Below are 22,294 nucleotides of genomic sequence, written 5' to 3' on the forward strand. Positions count from 1 at the left end.
CTAATAAATTTAAATTGGGCTGCCTCATAATAATTTTGAAAATGTGGTAAACGTAGTCCCCCAACTCATATTTCCAAGTTAATTTATTCAAAGCTACTCTCGAAAATTTACCCCTCCATAAAAACTCCCTAACCATTTTATTTAAATCTCAAAAAAAATGTTATCAAGTAAATACGGAATAGATTGAAACAAATGTTGTATATGTGGAAAGATATTCATCTTAATTGTATTTATCCTTCCCATTAAATTAATAGGTAAATCTTTCCATTTAATCAAATCAGTTTTAATTTTTTTCATTAATGGAGCATAATTTAATTTATATAAAGATTGATAGTTAACATTCAAAATTATACCCAGATATTTAATTTGATCAGTCCACTTCAAATTAATAATATTCTTATAAACTGAATAATCTTCTTCACTTACCGGTAATATTTCACTTTTTTCCCCCAATTAACTTTATATCCAGAAAGACATCCATATTGTATTAAACATTCCTTCAAATGCAAAAATGACTGAGCTGGGTTTATTAAATACACCAATACATCATTAGCAAATAAATTAATTTTATACTCCTCATCTAAAACTTTCATACCTTGTATCTGTGTATTTTGTCTTATCAACTGTGCTAAAGGTTCAATCACTAACGCAAACAAAGCTGGTGATAAAGAACAACCTTGACGAGTTGATCGAGTTAACTTAAAAGATTCTGAAATCAAACCATTCGCCAATACTCTAGCTAACGGTTTACTATATAGAGCCCTACTCCAACCAATAAAAGAAGGACCAAACTTAAATTTCTCCAAAACTTTAAACAAAAAATTCCATTCAGCTCTATCAAATTATTTTTCTGCATCTAAGGATATCACCATCGGATGATCTTAAGATTGTCGAAATCTATTAATCAAACTAATCACGTGCAAAACGTTATCTGAAGCATATCTATTCTTTATAAAACCTGTTTGATCAATATGAATCAACTTTGGTTAAAATTTAGCCAATCTATTTGCTAATATTTTAGCTATTATTTTATAATCTACATTTAACAACGAAATTGGTCTATATGAAGATACTTTCAAAGGATCTCTATCTTTTTTAGGAATTACTGTAATTAAAGCACTAGAAAGATCAACCATGATCTTACTGAATGGTGGGCAGGTCTGAGGGACTAATTCCTACTCTTGTGCCTAATGTCTTCACAGTGTTACAACTCAGGAAGTAATGAACCAGTTGACAAGGTACAAGGGATACCAACCTTAAAGTGACAATCATTCTTTCACCTCATACAAAGCAATCACAAATGCAATCAGCAACTATTGATGATGAATCAATATAATGGAATCCGTAGCCACTTCACATTCTGAGATAAAAATAAGGGGCACCTGGTTTTGGAGCTCAGGGAAGGACACTCTAGATCATTGCCTGGAATATTCTGTAATTTTATGGAGAGATGGGGAATTCCTGTCTGCAGCAGGAAGCTGACTTGTATTGTCTTGGGCAGTGATGAAATCCAGTGGGAATTGGAGTGAATGGATGAACTGAGAAAGAGCACTTAGAGGAATGCCAGTATGGACTGACCTGGTGGAAAAGAGCTTGTGCAACCCAAGGTCTGGTGAAATAATGCCAGAAAAATTGAAGAAGTAGAAGTACCAAGTTGAAACAAATCAGAGAGGGAGAGGAACATAATTGAGTCCTGCCATGCATCTGTGATCATAAGCAACCAAGAGCTGTTATTATCTCAGCAGTTTAGATGACCAAAGTCCACCCTATAACAATCCTGTGATACTAATGATATCATTTAGTAATTGAGAACATTTTGGAGTTTGCATTTTAGTTGAGCCATTAGCCTTTCTGTTCTTCCCCACCTCTTTTAATTTAATTCAACCAGTTTACCATTATAGTTTTTCTTCACAAGTACCTATTTTGCTGCAGCAATTAAGAATTTTGATACAAATGTACAATTTACAGTGTGCAGGGCAATAAACTCAATATCATTATCATTAATTGTGGCTACAGTTCTATTCCAAGAGGACCTGTGCCCTTTTATGGTTTGTTCTTGTGGTTATTCTTGTACTTCATGATATCTGACTCTGGAGGGCAAATCTATCCTTGTACAGCATCAAAAGAAAATACTTTTCAGCAGTGATTACAGGACAACGGTCTCTCTTTTTCTTTCTCTCTCTCTCTCTCTCTCACACACACACACACACACACACACACACACACACACACACACACACACACACACACACACACACTAAAATCTAAAAAGAACTGGATTTGAAAAATGTTCGTTATTAAAATTGTGGCATTTCAAAAGTATCTCTTTTACTTAAAAGCATTTTAAAAATATATATTTTGAATGCATCTGAACATTGCTTACAAGACCAGCACTGACTGTTTGCCCATTGAAGATTGAATGGAGAATTCCAGTATTTAAATGTAACTGCATGATGTGGGTCTGCTCAACCCATACTCATTGTTTTGAACTGGCCCAATCCCAAAAGAGCAAGTGAATCTGAAGGCCTTGGGACCACAGATGAGATATCCGACTTAGTATGACCTTCTGGACCAAGTTCAGAGCCAGAACCATGTCAGTCTATGATAGAATGTTGAATAGTCCAGCATAGAATCAGTCCCTTTGGCCCAGATGTCTGATAGGGTGGCCATTCCAAAGGAGGACATGATCATAGGTTACCATATATTACCATATGCAGTGTGTTTGCATTTGTTGTTTTTGCAATACTGTTTAAATATTACAGAAACAACAATTCAAAAACACTGTATGTGTGTGTGTATAGATATATATATATATATCTGAAAGAGAGTAACCTTTGACCATGTCCTCCTTTGGAATGGCCACCCTAGCAGAACCTGATGTCTAAATCAAACTATAACTGCTCCTTGCACATGATAGATATCTTCAATGCCCTTCAAATCAGTTTCTATGTTGAAGTCTTTTAAATGCAAGAATTGTATCTACTTCCACCATTGTTCCTCATAGCCCATTCCAGGCATCCTCCACTCTCTATGGTTCATTTTTTAAAAAAACACCACTTGCCCTTCACATCCCCCTTAAACACATCTCACCCTTATCTTAAACATATCCTCTACTATGTGACATTTTACATTGGGGACAAGATTGTAACTGTCCACTTACTAATGGATCTCATAATTGTATAAACTTCTGTCCACCTTGACACTCCAGAGAAGATAACCCAAGTTTGCCCTCTCCCCACAACTCATTTTCTCGAAGCCAGGTAACATCCTGATAAAACTCTCTGTACTTTTTACAACATCTCCACATCCTTTCTGTAAAGGGAAAACCAGAATTGCATGCACATTTCCAAGCTTTACCTCCCTATGGCTATTTTGATGATGCTTTGGGCCTGGACCACCAGATCCTTCTGCACATCAATGCTTTTAAGTGTTCAGCCATTCACTGTGTACTTTCCCCTTACATTTGACCTCCCAAAATGCAATTCCTCACACATCCTGATTAAACGCCATTTCTCTGCCCATATCTAACTGATTTATATCTTTGATAGCCCTCTGCACTGCCTACACACCCACTTTTTTTCAATATCGCAAACAACAGGGGTCGCAACACAAATCCCTTCATTACACCATTGGTCAGGGGCCTCCAGCCGGAATAACACCCTTCCACTGCTCTCCATCTTCTATGGGCCAGCCAGTTCTATATCCAAACTATCAATTCGCTGTCAGTCTCTTTCATCAGTACCTTCTAGATCAGCCTGCTACCAAGGACCTTGTCAAATTTCATCTGTCCCTTCTGGGTCAGCTTATCATGAGAGGCCTTGTATAAGACTGACTTAATATTGATTCACATTTGAGGGCAGTATTACTAAATGCAAGTCGAGCAAAGAAGAAAGGAACACTGCACATGTGGTGAATAGAGCAGCAAGGAGGCAGCAGAATGGTAGCAAAAGGACCATTGAAGGGATAGTCAATGGAAAAGCAAGAATTAAGGGACCATTAAAAATCATTAAAAATGATAAATATCACCCTGTAGTTATGCATGGTTAAAATAAATTATGTCATCCAGATGAAGACCATTGATTTAAAAAATCAAGTTTTGGGTAGACTTTGATAAAGGGAGGAAATTTGTCCAGTGCAACAGTTTGCCAAGAATCCTGAGCAATATCACCACAGAAACCATTATGATCATGGAAATAGCAATTCAGTCATTTCAAAGTATCCATGACAATTTCTATCAAAAGAAGAACAATAATTTTTGTGCTACTCATAGTACACTGTAATAGGATTGAAGTCGGACTGCAAGATTCTTGCACAACACAGGAATATATCATTGAAGAATTGAGATAGATTCTTGTTGTACTTGGAAATTTGGTAGATTTAATGTCTGGCAGTGGACCATAGTTCATTCTTCATTTACCTGAGACAAAAGGCATCAAATAATGATAGATTCCTCTATATCATTCTGGCTCCAGTGGATAATAACTGAATGAGTGATAAAATGAACCTTGAAGCAAATGTTCAAAGTCAATACCGTTTTGTGATGAATCACAATTTTGGCCAATTGCCCACACACTCCTGCTGTCTTTACTTTGGAAAAAATCTTAATGCATTGTCTTTACATGCATTTGAGTGTGGTACAGCTTGATTTAAAGTGGAAGGTAGAGAGATGGATATTGAAATACAAAGTGACATTTTAAGGTAAAGGAAAGCCATTTCGATTGATTTATCAGGCCAGTGATCAAGACTTACAGAAAGATTTGGTGAAATCCACCCTGTGCATAATCCAAAAATATTATTATTTTATTTTGGAAATCATGTTAGAAATGATACATTTTTAACGTAACAGCATGAGATATACCTATAATGACTGAGGTAAAACATGATAATCTATTTCTGATGTCATTAAAGTTGATTACTGTTCTCAGTCTATACCATATATGAGTGCTTGTGTGATGGTTCTGCACTCCTTCTGCTCCATAAAATATTTTTTTAACCATCATCAAACCCCTGACAAAAGAGATTTCTTTCTTTGTTAAAGCCGAATTAAATTATTTTTGGAAGTATTTTGTTCATGCCTGTAAATGAGAAATCTTCTGGTCTTCTTGATGTCTATGCCTCTTGTTTTGTCTTATAGCCCCTTCTATTGTTGAATCTATCTTTATCAAATGAATATTTTCTTGCAACTAAAACTATTCATAATAAGTTGTACATCATCCTAGAGCAGTGATACAAGTTGACTTGGTAACAAGCAATTTTTAAACAACAAAATGCACCTCTGTTCTTTAATCTCAACTGTAGAACCATTTCTGTAATTTTTTTTAGATCGTGCTGTTCATCCTTTTATGCTTAATGTAAGGTTGCAAAAGTTTTCATTCTGGTAGATACCATTTGGGAAGCCAATATCTTGACTTGTTTGGCATAATTATTTTAAGGAGATTCAGAAAAGTAAAATTTACCCTAAATCTAAATTGCTCACAGTGATTATCTTGGGACCGAGCTTTTGGAGAAAAAATCAGATGTTTGGCTGAATTCATGGTACCCAAATAATTTAGACATTACAAAGATGGCATAGCATCTTCATAAATTCTCTTTCATTTGGATGGCAAAGTTAGCATTGCTGTAAGCACAATCCTATTACAGCGCCAGCAACCTGCGTTCAAATCTTCTGCTGTCTGTAAGGAATTTGTATGTTCTCCACATGGGTTCCCTTCAAGTGCTCCAGTTTCCTCTCTCATTCCAAAGACATGCAGAGCTAGAAGGTTAATTTGTCACATGGGTGTATTGGAGCGTCATGCGCATGTGGGCCGCAAAGACCTGTCACCGTTCTATATCTCTAAAAAATATATATCTATTTACTCTCTTCATGATACATTTCTTTATTAATTTTGTTAAGCTAAGTAGGTATTATGAACATTGTCCTAGACTTGTGAGCACATTTTGAATTTAAGTTTGATGCCTTTGTTTCAAAAGTTCCTTTTAGATTGTAATAAACTCTGAATGCTCTATTCTGTTCAAATTACTTCTCAATAAATTGAGGATCTAAGAATCATTGAGACAAAAAACACTGTTGAAGAATCGAGAAGTTAGGCATAATGATGTTCCCTCTTATTCTATTAATAAAAAAGCAGCTTCTGGTTTTAAATGTGTGCTTTTTTTGGATAGTGTAGTATAGAATAGATAACAATAATGGAAGGATCATTGTGTAGAAGCTGAGTCACATCCTGATGCTCAGAGTTTTTCTTAACAATATTCTATTGTGATGTGTGTGACATGTTGAGTTCAAAAGATGTTTGTAGTTTGTTTCTATTGGGATAATCATTATTGCTTTATTGTGTTTATTTCAGAAAAACAATTTTCTTTATCAAGCACACTTCCGTATGCTTTCTGACAGCATAACTGTCTCCCTCTTCCATGGTCCATTGTGTTAATTTTCAGGCCTATAGTTGATGTAAAGGAAGTAAAGACACTGAAATGCTGGAGGAACTTGGCCAGTCTTTTCAGCATCTATAGGTTTCCAAGAGATATCGCCGGAGTTTTGGGCCTGAGCCCTTCTTCAAGGAAAAATCAGAAAAAGCAGACACGGGATATAGCAGAAAGTCTCAGAATTCAAACAATGCGAGATGAATCCAGACCAACAAAAGGTGTTAATTGGATATGATAAGGGATGAGGTAGAATTTATTATGTCTGTGTGAAAGGAGAAAGGAAATGGAGAGATGATGTGGGAAGAAGAGGAATTTAATGTAACTCAGTGAAATCGATATTAATGCTATCCAGTTGGAGGGTGCCCAGTCAGAAGATGAGGTGTTGTTCCTCCAATTTACAGGTGGTGTCAGTCTGCAATACATGAGACCATGGACAGACCTTTTGGTAGGGGAATGAGATGGGAAATTGAAATGAGTGGCCACTGGGAGATCCACAATATTACGGTGGGCAGAGCCGAGGTGCTTAAGAAAGTGATCTTCCAATCTGCGTTCAGTCTCTCCAATGCAGAGGAGACCACCACTGGAGAACTGGATGGAGTAGATGACCCCTGCAGATTCACAAGTGAAATGTTGCTTCACTTGGAAGTACTGTTTGGGGCCCTGAATGGTGCTGAGGGAGGAGGTATGGGCACAAGTGGAGGATCTCCTGCAGTCACAGGGGTAGGTCTCAAGAAAATGATTGGTGGGGAGGGAGGAATGGACAAGCAAGTCACGGAGGGAGCAGTCCCTACGGAAGGTGGAGAGGAGAATATGTGTCTAGTGCTGGGAGCACATAGTAGGTTGTGGAAATGGCGGAGGAGGATGTGTTGGATGTGGAGGCTGGTGGGGTGATAGGTGAGGACAAGAGGAATCTTGTCCTTGTGTGTTGGGGTGGAGGGGGCCAGGGCAGATATGCAGGTAATGGAGGATATGCTGGTGAGTGCCATGTTGATGGTGGTAGAGGGAAAGCCACATTGTTTGAAGAAGGAGGACATCTCCGATGATCTGGCAGGGAAGGCTTCATCCTGGGTTCAGATGTGATGGAGAGGGAGGAATTGAGAGAATGGAAGGGTATGTAAAGGATCTTGTTTGCTTATTTAAAGGACTGAATTGAGGGATCTATTTGTATTAGAGACAGTTCAAAGATTCACTAGATTGATTCCTATGCTGAAGATGTTCTCAAATTTGAAAAAAAAGATTAAACAAAGTTGGACCTAAACTCATGGGATTTTGGAAAAATAAAATGTGAACTTGTTGTTTGGAAAAAAAAATAGATTAAATAATTAATATTTACAGCAACTGCAGCTGATTTTAATCAAATGTTACTTGAAATCTTGCAAATTTTTTAATATGGAATTTCTCTAGGGAATGATGATTACCTGGTCTAAAAGCTAAAAATTACAAACTACTCTGCAAGATCTGTAGTTTGTCCACAGTATCCAAGTACAAGCAAATATTTATGATGCCTAATGGCAGCCTTTAGGTGGCCACCTACAGTGGCTATGTAAACATCAACAAGCACATGAGCTCAGCAACTGGCTATATTAGCAAATGAAGATGGAGATGCAATGCTACACCGCCAGGGCTAACCATAAACCATGGTTGGATGCAGAGGCCCATGCACTTCTGAGAGCTTGAGATGCAGACTTCAGGTCAGGAAACAAATTGGCATTAAGATTAGCCAGAGCTGAACAATCCAGAAGTCAAAGCCAGGGTATGCAGAGAGGATCTTTAGGCAGCTGTGCGACATTGGGAGCATGAGGCATATGTGCCAAGGTATCAAAACAATAACAGACCCTAAAAAAAACCTTGCATGTCAATGACCAATGACAATGATGCCTCCCTTCTGGACAGCAGAACATCTTCTACCCATGGATCAACTAGAAGAACAGGCTGACACCAAAGAAGTTTCTTTCTACCCCTGAAGAACAGGCCCCTTGTGTAGCTGGAGAATACTATTCAGGGTGAACCCACAAAAGGCAGCAGGACCAGACAACTGACTTGGCCAGGTACAGAAGAACTCTGCTGATGAACTAACAGAGGTCCTTAAGGGTCCATCGTCCCAGCAGGTTCAAGAGAGCCACAATCATCCTGGTGCTAAAGAGGGTGATAGTAATAACTACCAACCAGTGACACTGACCTCCACCATTATGAAATGCTTTGAGCATCTGGCGATGGCATGCATCGAAGCACACCTCCCAGAGACACTGGAGCTATTTTAATTTGCCTAAAGACTGAAGAGTTCCACCGACTATGTCATAGTCTTGTCTGTCCACTCTGTCCTGTCCCATCTGGAGAATGATGTCTCATTTACCAGGCTGCTGTTCATTGAATTCAGCTCGGCTTTTAATACAATCATGCCACAGAGCCTGGTGCAGTGGTTGTCCTTGCTTGGACTCAAACACCCTCTTTGTATTTGAATTCAGTGCTTTCGAATGGAAACACTGCACTGTCCAGATTGGCAAAAGAACGTCAAGCATCATCTCGCTGAGCACTGGCACACGTCAGTGTGCACCGTCAACTTCTGTTCACGCTACTGACTCACAACTGCAATGCCAAATCCACCTCCAATAGGGTCAACCAGTTCATAGATGACATGACAGTAGATGGCCTCATCAGCAACAATGAGTCAAAAAAAACCAGAAAACGGGTGGAAAATCTCATGAAATGGTGCAAGAATAACAACTTGTCTCAACCTGAACGAAACAAAGGAGATGATCGGGGCTTTCAGGAGGACCAGAGATGACCACCCTCCACTAACCATTAATAGCTCAGTGGTAGAGAGAGTTGAGAGCACTAAGTTCCTTGGTCTACTTAAGAAGTGAGATATCCTGGACACATCACTTCTCCTCACTTGTCAGGAAGGCACAACAATAACTGCTTCCTTAGAAGGATGAGATGGGCAAGGCTATCAGCCACCATTCTGTCAACTTGCTACAGGAGCTCCATCATAGTGTGGTACAGTTGCTGAAGAGAAGTGGTTCCCAAACTTCTTTGGGCTTCCACCCCCTTGGCTCCCAGGCCATCCTAGTGCCCTGCCACCCCCCCACCCCCACACACACATCCAACGAACACACACCTCTTTTTTGGTATTAGGTCTGCTGCAAGTTTAAAATAACAACTAATCTAACATTATGAATAAACGTATGTATTTCACAAATAAAACTTACAGTAAACCAATTAATTTTGCAATGTGAAAGGGTAATATTTACATCTCACCTCTAACTAACTTGTCTTCACAGTTTTCACACTATATCGTCCTGAGTGGTCCCGTCCCAGGCAGTCACCATCCCCAGCCATCACCATCCTGGGCAATCACTGTCCTGGTCATCACCATCCCAGGCAGTCACCCCCACCCCCTCCTCACATGACAGATAATGCACGAATAGTGTTGCAGCCTGAGTTTGCCGTAACATTCGGACCTCCTCCTTTTTCCTCACCACCCCCTGACTGTTCCCTTTTTCCTCACCGCCCCCTTAGAACTTTCCACCACTTTTAGGAGGGTGGGGCTGCCCCCTTTGGAAATTACTGCTGTAATGGATCGGATCGGAGGTCAATCCTCAGGACCATAAATGTGGCAGAGAGGATCACTGTACTCGCCCTCCTACCCCTTCTCCCCATCAATAGGATTTAATAGGATTGCTGTTAAAAGAGGGCTTGCAAAATCAAGAAGGATCCCTACCACCTTGCACACAGCATCTTCCAGCTGCTCCTGTTGGAAAAAGAAACAGAGTATCAGACCCAGAACCACCAAGCTGAGGAACAGCTCCTTCCCATTGCATTAAGACTGTTAAAACTATTCTCTGGCTCAACTTTTTATTAAGAATATTTATTTTAATATATGTGCACATGTATTGTTTGTCTCTGTGTGTAATGTCTGTACGTGTGTTTTGCACTGTTCTGAACCGTGAACTAGAGATCGCTGTTTCGTCAGGTTGTACTAGTACAAGTTCGTGACAAATGCACTTGAAATAGAACTTGCTGAAGTTTGCATAAATGCTGATCTTCTGATTATAACCTAAGGCTCTTGGATTTTACAGTCAGTACATTAGAAAGGAAAATTTGTTTCCTGTTTCCTTGTGCCTTGCACTCATTATTTGCAAATTCTGGATGAAAATGGAAACAATAAGGGATACCCAATAGCTGTGGCAGGGCCTAAATTGCCATGACCTGCTACAAGACTAAATCTGGTGAAGTGGCAAATGGCAAAGCTTCCCTCCCAAAGGAACTCAGTGACTTCTACGCCCAATATGATGACAGTAACAGTGAAGGACCACCCCTCCGCACCCTCACACCATCTGATAATCCCACTCTGTCCATATCTAAGGATGACGTGCATGTTGCTTCAGGAGAGTGAATCCAAGGAAAGCATGGAGTACCCAGCGAAATAGTAAAAATCTATCCTTACCAACTTACCATTGTTTCAAACAGACATCAATCATACCAGTCCCTAACCTGCTTTAATGACTATTGACCAGTGGCACTTACATCAACAGTGATGAAGTGTTTTGAAAGGCTGGTGTTGAAGCATATCAGCTCCTGTCTGAGCGGTGACATGGATATGTTTTAGTTTGCCTATCATGGCAACAGGTCTATGGCGGATGCTATTTCACTGGCTCTACGCAAAGCCCTGGAACACCTGTTTGTAAAGGTGCATTCATCAGGATGCTCTTTATCAACTACAGTTCATTTTACACTGTCATCCCCTTAAACCTGATCTGCAAATTCTAAGACCTGGGACTTAACACCCCACTGTGTAATTGGATCATGGTGAGTATTGGGAAGAGCATCTCCTCCACCAGCACCTGAGCACCACCAGGCTGCATCCATAGCCCACTTTAAACCTATGACCATGGTTCGGTACCACAATAACACCATCTATAAGTTTGCTGATAATACCATGGTCGTGTACTGTACAAGAAAAGGTGATGAGTCAGCATACAGGAGGAAGATTGAAAACTTGGCTGAATGATTCATCAACAGCAACCTTGCACTCAATGCCACCAAAACTAAGGAGCTAATTGTTGACTTCAGGAAGAGAAAGTCAGAGGTGTACAATCTAGTGATCACTGGGGGATCAGAGGTGGAGAGGGTGCGAAAATTTAAGTTCTTGGGAGTCACTATCTCAGAGGATCTTTTCTGGATCCAACACACTCAAGGCATCATGAAGAAAGCACCTCAGCACCTCTACTTCCTCAGGAGTTTGTGGAGGTTTGGTATGACACCAGAAATCCTGGCAAATTTCAACAGATGTATGGTAGAAATTGCCCTGAATGACTGCATCACGGTCTGATATGGGGACAGCAATATCCCTGAACATAAAACCTGCAAAAGGTTATGGACACAGCCCAGGACATCACAGTTAAAACCCTCCCCACTATCGAGGACATCTACAAGGTACATTGGAGCAGCAGCAATCATCAAGGATCCATACCACCCAGAACATGCTCTGTTCTCGCTGCTGTCATCAGGGAAGAGGTATAGGAGCCAGATTCAGAAACAACTGCTACCCCTTCCCTCATCACCCACCATCAGATTCCTCAACAACCAACACAATCAGGGACTAATTTAACAACTCTTACTTGTGCATTTTATTGAAATTTATTTGTTCTCTCTGTATTGCACAGTCAGTTTGTTTACATTTGTTATCTTTTTTTACAATTCTTTATTTGTTTACATGTATTCACCGTGTACAGTTTTTTTTTGCACTACCAAGAAGTGGTAATTCTGCCCCGCCCACAGGTAAAAGAATCTCAGGGTTGCAGGTCATTGCAATGACAGTGACAGGGTTACTTGCTATAACAGTTCAGTTATTGAACTATTCATTTCTTTTCTTTTGGATTATTCTGGGTGTCCCAGTGTAATTGGTATCACTTCTGGATCCAGATTTTTAGGTAGAGAAGCATAGCATCCAACAGAAATTGAATCATTGATAATTTTTAATGTGACTCTTGAGGGAATTGTTGTCAGTGAAGTTTTACACATTTTTGTAAATATCGCTGTGGAATATTTCATGAAAAGAACCCTTTTCAGTGTACTTGGTATTTTGTCACAAATAAACTTATGTCTGCACTTCAACTTAGAGAAAATAGTTTTGAAATCATATTGGAAAGGCAATATCTGCAACAGCTCTCTCCATGCAATACTGAAATTTGTGTTTGGGCCTTTCAACCTGTCATCTCTGGTGAGAGGGAATGCTAACATGATGCCATCTGGCATTTACTTTCACTTCCTATTAATGTTGACCTTGTTTATTTACAGCCAGTTCACCAGTTTTGGAGATTATGTCCAAATTAAGTTGCTCCTCAGGACTGATTAAGGAATTCCATGTACCCCAAATCCACCTGCATTTTTTGTGAGTGTAATGGAAGATTTAAACTTTTTTTTTACTTTTGCAGCCTTTGCTTCTGCAAGGCTGAGAACCTGCCTGTTTTTTTAGAATCAGCAGACATAATCTAATTTACACTATGAGGCCAAGGGATGCAGTTAAATAGGAAGACATAATCTAATTTACACTATGGGGCCCAGGGATGGATATGAATTAGTAGATACACCTAAATTCCACCATGGGGCCCAGGATGTAGTTAAATTAGAAGACATAATCTAATTTACACTATGAGGCCCAGGGATGCATGTGACACATCTCAATTCCACCATGAGGCCCAGAGATGTAGTTTTCTTTTGTTGGTCGCAGACTGTCAGGAGACCTTGAAGATAATTAAATCATTTGTTCAAAGAGATAAGCTATGAAGTAAACAACTTTTGGGTAATATAAGCCATGGTCCCACTGCTGAAGTTTGAGACTCTCCGAGAGGTGGCAACATCTCTCAGCAAGAAGAAGAACTTCAAGATTCCAACCAACGTCCCAGTCGGGGGAGGTGGAGAAGCTGCTACCCAGACAACCTACTACAAGTGTGCAGTCGTTGCCTCGCTTCGGCAGTTGGGACCAGTGCAACTATAAGTATAGTTGGGAAGGGCTAGCATATTGTAGTTTGAAATCAGCTTTTGAATTTGTAATAAACATTTGTGTAAACTGAACTGCTCTCGGTGTGTGTGTCTATTTTCTTTCGGTAGCTCAAACACTGTGACCAATCTAAAATGAACAAAGTGAGAGGTACAAGTTTACACAGGACAATGAGGTGTCAAGATGAGAAGAATGGTCAAAGTTTACCCATCAGTGGACAGTAAATAGAAGGCTCCATGTTCAAAGCATGCTCACCAATTTGGTTCCAATTTTTTTTTGTGGTTTATATGCTGGGACTTCCAAGAATTGAATTCAAAATTGTTAGGCTGGAAAGAGGAGAAAATGGTCATTTGTTATCTATCTCTTCCTTCATGTGGAATAATAGGTTAGGGATAGGATTGAATTTATAAGTTAAAAGTGAAGACTAATATTAATACTTGAAGAATTTCAGTTTGAGTGAGTGCCAATTGATGATAAATGATACTCCAGTCAGAATAAACACAGGAAAATTTGTGTTATGTGGCATTAGATATTAGAGATTAACAGCTTTTTCCATCAAATGTTTTTAATGTTGTTTGGAATGAAAGTATTCTCATCAAATATTAGTTAATAAATTTCATGGTTCATAAGTTGGAGTTGATCAATTTCAGTGGGACTCTCCTAGATTTCTAAGACTATGTGTAAATCAAGTTTTTAGTATCAGAACTGACAATAGCATAGGTCAGGAATGCCCTATGATCCAAATTGCTCTTGTCACTTGCTCAGATTTCTATCCTTTTTATTTTTTCACGTTCCTGCCTTATTAGAATATGTTTGCGCATGTTTTTCCCCACTGAATTTTTTTTTCAGGGACTAGTATGTATCCAAAATTCATTTCACTCGGCATCTTATCATGTAAACTCTGATCAATTGGCATAACGTGCAAAGGTATGAGGACTGTGAAGAGGAGATGGTTTCATTGTCTCTGATCTGCCATCACAATATAAGTAAAACACAATAGTTCTAAGGTCAACAGAATAGAAGCAATCATAAAGGTTCTATTATCTGGAAGATTATAGTTAATAAGGGGGTTATGCTTCATGATGCTAACCCACATAAAAAGAACTACAAGAAATCTGAAATAAAAGTAGAAAATGTTAGTGACATCCAGCAGGTCTGAAAGTTTTTGTGAAACTTTTCAGGTTCTGACAAAGGGGGTCAGTCCTGAAAAATTGTTTCTTTTTCTTTCCACAAATGCTATATGGTCTGCTAAGAATCCCCAGCATTTTCTCAGTCCACTATGGGTCCAGAAGTTTGTAGTTTCCAATCTTAATCTCTCCTAAAATAACTAAATACATTTGAATAAGTATTCACACTCAGGAGAATAGAAGGTCAATGATTGCTGTCAGTAATCCAGTTGGAAGATGCACCAAATGGTGATTAGATGAGTTCTGAATAAACTTCCCTTCTAATATTTAGTTTGCGTGTAGAATAGAAAATGACTGTTAGACATGTTTAAAATCACATGTTGGTAATGTCACCAGATAAAAATCTAGAGACCAGGAGTAACATTTCCAAGGAAAACTGCAGTCACTGTGGTTGAAGTAAAAAACTTAACGCTGGAGAAACTTAGCAGGTCAAACAGTGTCCTTTATACAGCAAAAGTAAAAATACATAACTGATGTTTCGGGCTTGAGCCCTTCACGTACCTTAATGGTCGATGTCAGCCCCTCAGTGTCTGGTAATGGGAAGACTCTGGACTGTGGTCCTTCCCCACAGCACCCTTGCGTTGGCTGCACCAAACTTCAGTACATCACTCAGCATGTACTCCTGCATCCTGGAAAGTGCTAGTTGGCAGCATTCTCAGACTGTCATCTCAGTACTTTATTGAAAGACCAACAGGTTTCAGGCAGACCAAAGGGCATCTTTCACCAAGTTGTTTTTCCTTCAGAAGTTCTGGATGTCGGACAATTCCAAGATATTAAAAATGCTACCACAGCATCAAGTTAAACATTTGAATTAAAAACAATCCACTGTATGGTGAGGCAGCACATTTAGCATAGTGTAAACTAGGAGATGGGTAATGGGGTTCGAATCCCACGCTGTCTGTAAGGAGTTTGCATGGGTTTTCTCTGGGTGCTTCGGTTTCCTCCCATCATTCAAAACCTACCAGGGGTAGATCAATTGGTGTAATTGGGCGGCATGGGCTCATGGGTTGAAAGGGCCTGTTACCATGCTGTATGTCATTAAAAAAAATGTTAAGCATCTTCAAGGGAAAGAAATCTGTCATGTTTTATGTTCAAAGATAAACACCAATGTACTTGTACCTGAAATGGACCCATTTCTGAAATGAACTTGTAAAATATTTAAATCATGGGCAATTAGCAATTATGGATAAGTATTGGCAATGCACATCCATTGAAAGAATAAAGAAATAGACCTTGCAAAGATTTGGCAAAGGGAAAATGCTACCCAAACTAAAATGGGGAAGAAAATTGAAGAAATTTTCTAATGTGTCTTTATTTCTTTTTCCCACTTTAGGACATCATCACTTCTGAATGTAAGTATTTTTAAAGATTTAATATAAATTATTTTATTTTGCCAATCAGTATTTATTGCATAAATATTTGAAAAAAAACCTCAAAGTAGAAAACGGCCAAAAAGTGCGAACAGAGGATTCACTTTTTAGAGAAAAAAGTTTTGCCTTTTGCTCTTTATTTCTCAAAATATTTCTGCACCAACCAGTCGACTCCACTGTTCATTGCACCATCTAAGTACCATGGTTCCAATCAAAACTACTGATTTTTTTTTTAGCCCTGGTGATTTCCTCTGGGTTTAGTCCTTTGCTACTCTGAGGATCACCAAGAAGTGAATAAGCCATGCAGCTGGTGTGGTCTTTCACAAGTTCCAAGAATGTTACTCTCCTCAGTTAAACTTAGTGTACCAAGACTATCATAAAATGTACAGTTAGCCCAAAATTTCTTTGTTGTTCCAAAGCCTGTTGTCTTGGATCTATTTTGTTGTTTCCGACATTTTGAGAAACTCGGGATTTTCATTGAAGTCGGGGGTAATCTGTTATCCGCTCCTTCCCTCTAATGAATTTGTCAACATCCATGATTCCTCCCAATTTAAGACCAGAATTTTTATCCTTCTGTTATTTCACCCTACCCCACCACCATGAGACCCAATTTTGTATACACTGCAAGCCCCTAACTTTCTTTTCATGTTCTCATGTTCCTAAATATGTGCCACTTCAAATCCATTGGGGTCTTGTACCTCCTCATTGATCACCTCATATCTTCTTCCTTGCAAACCTTGCAAACTGTTGCACCATCCCCTACATTCACTTTTTCTTTAATCTTGCCTTTCCAAAATGCAGCACCTCACATTTATCTGTATTAAATTCCATCAGCCATTTCTCAGCCCACACCTCCAGTCTTCCATTATTGTCACGTAATACTACATTTAGAATGTAACATACATGAAATTCTTTGCCTTTTGTTTACTGTAAGGCAGACAGAGAGTGGCCACTTTGTCTAACGCTCCTCACAGAAACCTACAGTACCTGGTGTTCTTAGGCAGTCTCCCCTCCAAGTACTGACCAGTCCTGAGTCTGCTTAGCTTCTGAGATCTGACAATCCCAAACTTGTGTTGGTCTTTTAACCATATAACCATATAACCACTTACAGCACAGAACAGGCCAGTTCGGCCCTACTAGTCCATGCCATAGCAAATCCCCACCCTCCTAGTCCCACTGACCAGCACCTGGTCCATACCCCTCTAGTCCCCTCCTATCCATGTAACGATCCAGTCTTTCCTTAAATGTAACCAATGATCCCACCTCGACCACGTCTGCCGGAAGCTCATTCCACATCCCCACCACCCTCTGCATAAAGAAATTTCCCCTCATGTTCCCCTTATAATTTTCCCCCTTCAATCTTAAACCATATCCTCTAGTTTGAATCTCCCCCTTTCTTAATTGAAAAAGCCTATCCACATTTACTCTGTCCCTTTTAAAATCTTAAACACCTCTATTAAGTTCCCTCTCAATCTTCTACGCTCCAGAGAAAAAAGCCCCAGTCTGCACAACCTTTCCCTGTAACTCAGACCCTGAAATCCTGTCAACATTCTCGTGAACCTTCTCTGCACTCTCTCTATTTTGTTTATATCTTTCCTATAATTTGGTGACCAAAACTGTACACAGTACTCCAAATTTGGCCTCACCAATGCCTTGTACAATTTCATCATAACCTCCCTACTCTTGAATTCAATACTCCGATTTATGAAGGCCAACATTCCAAATGCCTTCTTCACCACACCATCTACCTGAGTATCAGCCTTGAGGGTACTATTTACCATAACTCCTAAATCCCTTTGTTGCTCTGCACTCCTCAATTGTCTACCATTCAATGTATATGACCTATTTAGATTTGCCTTTCCAAAATGCAGCACCTCACATTTATCTGTATTAAATTCCATCAGCCATTTCTCAGCCCACACCTCCAGTCTTCCTAAATCACCTTTTAATCTACGGTAATCTACCTCACTGTCCACAACACCACCAATCTTTGTGTCATCCGCAAACTTGCTTATCCAATTTTCTACCCCTACATCCAGATCGTTAATATATATAACAAATAAAAGTGGACCCAGGACCGAACTCTGAGGAACTCCACTAGTCACCGGCCTCCAATTGGACAAACAATTTTCTACCACTACTCTCTGACACCTTCCATCCAACCACTGCTGAATCCATTTCACTACCTCCTTATTTATACCTAATGCCTCCACCTTTTTTTCCTAACCTCCTGTGGGGAACTTTGTCAAAAGCTTTACTAAAGTCCAAATAGACAACATCCACAGCTTTCCCTTCATCAACCTTTTTAGTAACCCCCTCGAAGAACTCAATCAGGTTTGTCAAGCATGATCTACCCCTGACAAAACCATGCTGATTACTCCCTATCAATCCTTGTACCTCCAAAAATTTGTAAATAGCATCCCTCAGAACACTTTTCATCAACTTGCCCACCACAGACGTCAGACTTACAGGCCTATAATTCCCAGGTTTGCATTTGGACCCTTTCTTAAACAGAGGAACCACATGCGCCACCCTCCAATCCTTTGGTACCACCCCCGTGGCCAGTGACATCCTAAATATCTCTGTTAATGGCCCCACTAACTGTCCACTAGCCTCCCTGAGTGTCCTAGGGAATATTATGTCCGGTCCGGGAGATTTGTCCACCTTTATCTTTTTTAACACAGCCATCACTACCTCCTTGGTTATCCTTCTATGCTTCATGACCTCCCCACTATTTTTCTTTACTTCAACTGGTTCAACATTTTTTTCCCTAGTGAATACCGAGGCAAAGAAATCATTCAAAATTTCCCCCATTTCCTCTGACTTCTAACTCAGCCTACCCTCGCTATCTACAAGGGGTCCAATTTTATCTCTCACTAATCTTTTACTTTTAATGTACTTATAGAAACCCTTTGGATTTATTTCTACTCTGTCAGCCAAAGCCTCTTCATGCCTTTTTTTGGCCTTTCTAATTTCTTTCTTAAGATTCCTTCTACACTCCTTGTAGTCCTCCTTCAACTTCTCAGCTCCCTGCTCTTTATACCTCTTGTACACCTCCCTTTTTCTCCTAACCAAATTTCCAATATTCCTCGAAAACCAAGCCTCCCTATGACTTCCAGCCTTTCCTTTGATCCAGACTGGGACATAACTACTCTGTACCCTCAAAATTTCTCTTTTGAATATCCTCCATTTTTCATTAACATCCTTACCTGAAAATATCCTGTACCACTCAATACTCCCCAAATCCCTTCTTATTCCTACGAAATTTGCTCTTTTCCAATCCAGAACCTCAACTTTAGGCCTCTCCGTGCTCTTCCTTAAAACTACCCCAAAACTAACAGAATTATGGTCACTAGACCCAATTGGTTCTCCAACATTAATGTCCGCTACCTGACCTAGCTTGTTCCCTAACAGGAGATCCAGTATTACACCACGCCGAGTCGGTTCTTCTACTAACTGATTTAGAAAACAATCCTGAACACATTTAACGAACTCCAGCCCATCCAGCCCTCTAACCGTATGGGTATCCCAATCAATGCGTGGGAAGTTAAAATCTCCCATGATCACTACCCTATGATTTTCACACATATACATTATCTCCCTACAAATTTGTTCCTCTAATTCCCTTGGCCCATTTAGTGGTCTGTAATACACCCCTATTAGCACCCTCTTGCCTCCTCCACCCCTCAATTCCACCCAAACAGCCTCACTGATCGATCCCTCCATACCATCCTGCCACCTCACGGCAGTAATGTCCTCCCTAACAAGCAGAGCAACTCCTCCTCCTTTTTTAGCCCCTGATCTATCACATCTAAAACAAATGTATCTCCGAACATTAAGTTGCCAGTCCTGCCCCTCCTGTAGCCAGGTCTCACTAATTGCCACAATATCGTGACCCCAAGTATCTATCCATGCTCTCAGCTCATCTACCTCGTTCACTATGCTTCTTGCATTAAATTATATGCATCTCAGAGAATGACCCTCACATATATTCTCTTTTTTACCTTCTACCCTAATCTCCATCCTATCTTTCTTATCTTTTTTATTCCTAGCTAGGTGGCCATACTCCCTGGACACTGCTCTCACCCTCTGTTCCCCACCCTCCTGCCAAACTAGTTTAAACCTACCCCCACAGCTCTAGCAAATCTACTTGCTAGCACATTGGTCCCCCTCCAGTTCAAGTGGAGTCCGTCCCAATTGTACAGGTCCGACCTTCCCCAGAAGAGATCCCAATGATCCAGAAATCTTATCTCTTGCCCCCTGCACCATCTCTTTAGCCACGCATTCATCCTCCACATCCTCCTATTTCTACCCTCACTAGCTCGTGGCACGGGCTGCAATCCAGAGATTACTACCTTGGAGGTCCTGTTTTTTAACTTCCTACCTAATTCTACATTGTTTTAATCATTCCAATTTTATTTCTGCCTTGTCCTGTAACAAAATGATGTTTTGTTTCCTGGAGCTGTTATCTGTTAATGTTAGGGTTAGTTCTCATTTTCCTTGTGGTGCTGTGCCATGCTACCTTTCTCAAATGCACATCCAGCTGAATGCTTCTTTATTCACGGATCAATTTTTAACACTCATCTATTTCTTTTGTTTCATGGACTAGTCTTGTTTCTGGCCTGTCTCCTTTAACAGTGAAAACTTTACAGACTATTTCTCAATGTTTTTCATCTCTTCCCCCTCCCCCCCACCCCCCCACCCCCAACTTTGTGGCTGACTTCTATTAGTTTCCATTTAAACAAGCTCAAGTTCAAAACTTTCATCCACTTTCTAAATGCCTGCATAATTTCTCTGCTCTCAGTCTCTAAAATTGTCTTCAACTCTCTGCCCTGCAGATGTCTGTTGTTATGAGCCCAGAGGACCCAAAAACCCAGCAGCAATAGCTATTCACCAAGACAAATGGTGACATAAACAAAAGTTGATTTTAATTATCTTTATACATGAAAATAGAATCACACTTTATTATCACTATTGACTTAACCCCCTTCTAATTCTCAGCGCACATGTATGTAATGTATGTGTAAGTTCAGAAAAGTTTGTTGATTCACAGTCCAATCTCACTACTCATTCCTCCAAGTTCACTGGTTGCAGGAAATTCTTATACTGAGCACAGAATTTAACATTTCTAAAGTTTACCAGGCTTTGGTGCTTGAAAGGTAAATGGTTACTGCTCAGGTCTTGTCAGAGAGAGATTTGTTGTTCCAGGACACCCACAAATGATTTACTTCCATCAGCCACTTCAGTGCCTTGCTGACAAAACTTGCCCCCTCAGGGTTCTCCAGATGATAACCTCTTTCTTTCAGGTCACCACAGAGTGCTTTTTTGTTTCTCTTTTTCCAAGTGAAACATTGGACAGCCAATCCTCTCCTCTTGCATGAACCACAAGTTCTTTGACCAGACTGAACTAAGCACTCACAAACCATCTTCCAAAATGGGGTTTTCCATAAGCTTGCCAGCTTGTCCTGTTCCAGTCCCAGCTGCTGCTGCTGACTGTAGCACTGCAGAACTGATCTCTCTCTCTCTCTCTGAGAGAAAAGCCTCTTTGACTCTCTCTGCTTGCAAAACCACATGACCCTCTTAGAACAGCAAGTTCCACTGCAGACAATCTACAGCTCCAACAAGCTCTTTCATCTGTTGCCTTTTTGTAAACAACAATCCATTAGTGAAGTCTCTTGGGTACTCTCCAAAGCTTCTGCAAAGACTGTTGGCCCCGTCATGTCTAGCATGGGGCAGAACTCCAGGTTTTTAAATAAGATCTGTTTTAAAGTTTTTGTATGTGACCTACACTAAAAACTCTGCCCCAGTTTATCTCCCCAAAACATATCTATATTCTGTCGCACTGTGCACCTATAGTTCTGCCCCCTTGATCATCCTGGATTTGTAATTTGTCTACCATAAGCAATCAGCTCCTAAGGTCCATGCTAGAATCCTCACTATTAATCTGGTTGTATCTTGTGTTTCTGCTTTTAAGATCTTTCTTAAAACCTCTTTCTCAACCAAGCCTTTGATCATCTCTCCAATGAGTTCATTTTTTTAATGAAACATTTTGGTATGTTCCACTATATTTAAAGTGCTCAAGAAATGCAAGTTTTTGTTGCTGTCCAATATAAGTCTATCACTCTCGTTTCCAAAACTCTCATGTTGGATCTTTCTTCATTTCTAATTTTTCTCTGTCAACATCTTACATTTAACAGGTTGCAGATAATTTTGGGCATCAAAGGGAACATGAATTGTTATCAGGATATCAGGATATTTACAAACTCCAAAGTGAACAGAATTGGAAAGTGGTTCCAAAAGATGATGGGACT

At 39.9% G+C, this 22,294-nt stretch overlaps 1 protein-coding gene across 3 annotated transcripts in view; it reads left to right on the top strand.

The window, feature by feature from the left end:
- LOC138744444 (receptor-type tyrosine-protein phosphatase eta-like) overlaps positions 1-22,294 on the top strand; it is a 171,630-nt gene that overhangs the window by 42,362 nt on the left and 106,974 nt on the right. For all 3 annotated transcript variants that reach the window (XM_069900620.1, XM_069900630.1, XM_069900639.1), the window contains exon 2: positions 15,947-15,965. In XM_069900620.1, the coding sequence (XP_069756721.1) occupies positions 15,947-15,965 (19 nt within the window). The remainder of the gene's footprint in view (positions 1-15,946; positions 15,966-22,294) is intronic.

Source organism: Narcine bancroftii, chromosome 1 (assembly GCF_036971445.1).
Source record: "Narcine bancroftii isolate sNarBan1 chromosome 1, sNarBan1.hap1, whole genome shotgun sequence".
Classification (NCBI taxonomy): domain Eukaryota; kingdom Metazoa; phylum Chordata; class Chondrichthyes; order Torpediniformes; family Narcinidae; genus Narcine; species Narcine bancroftii.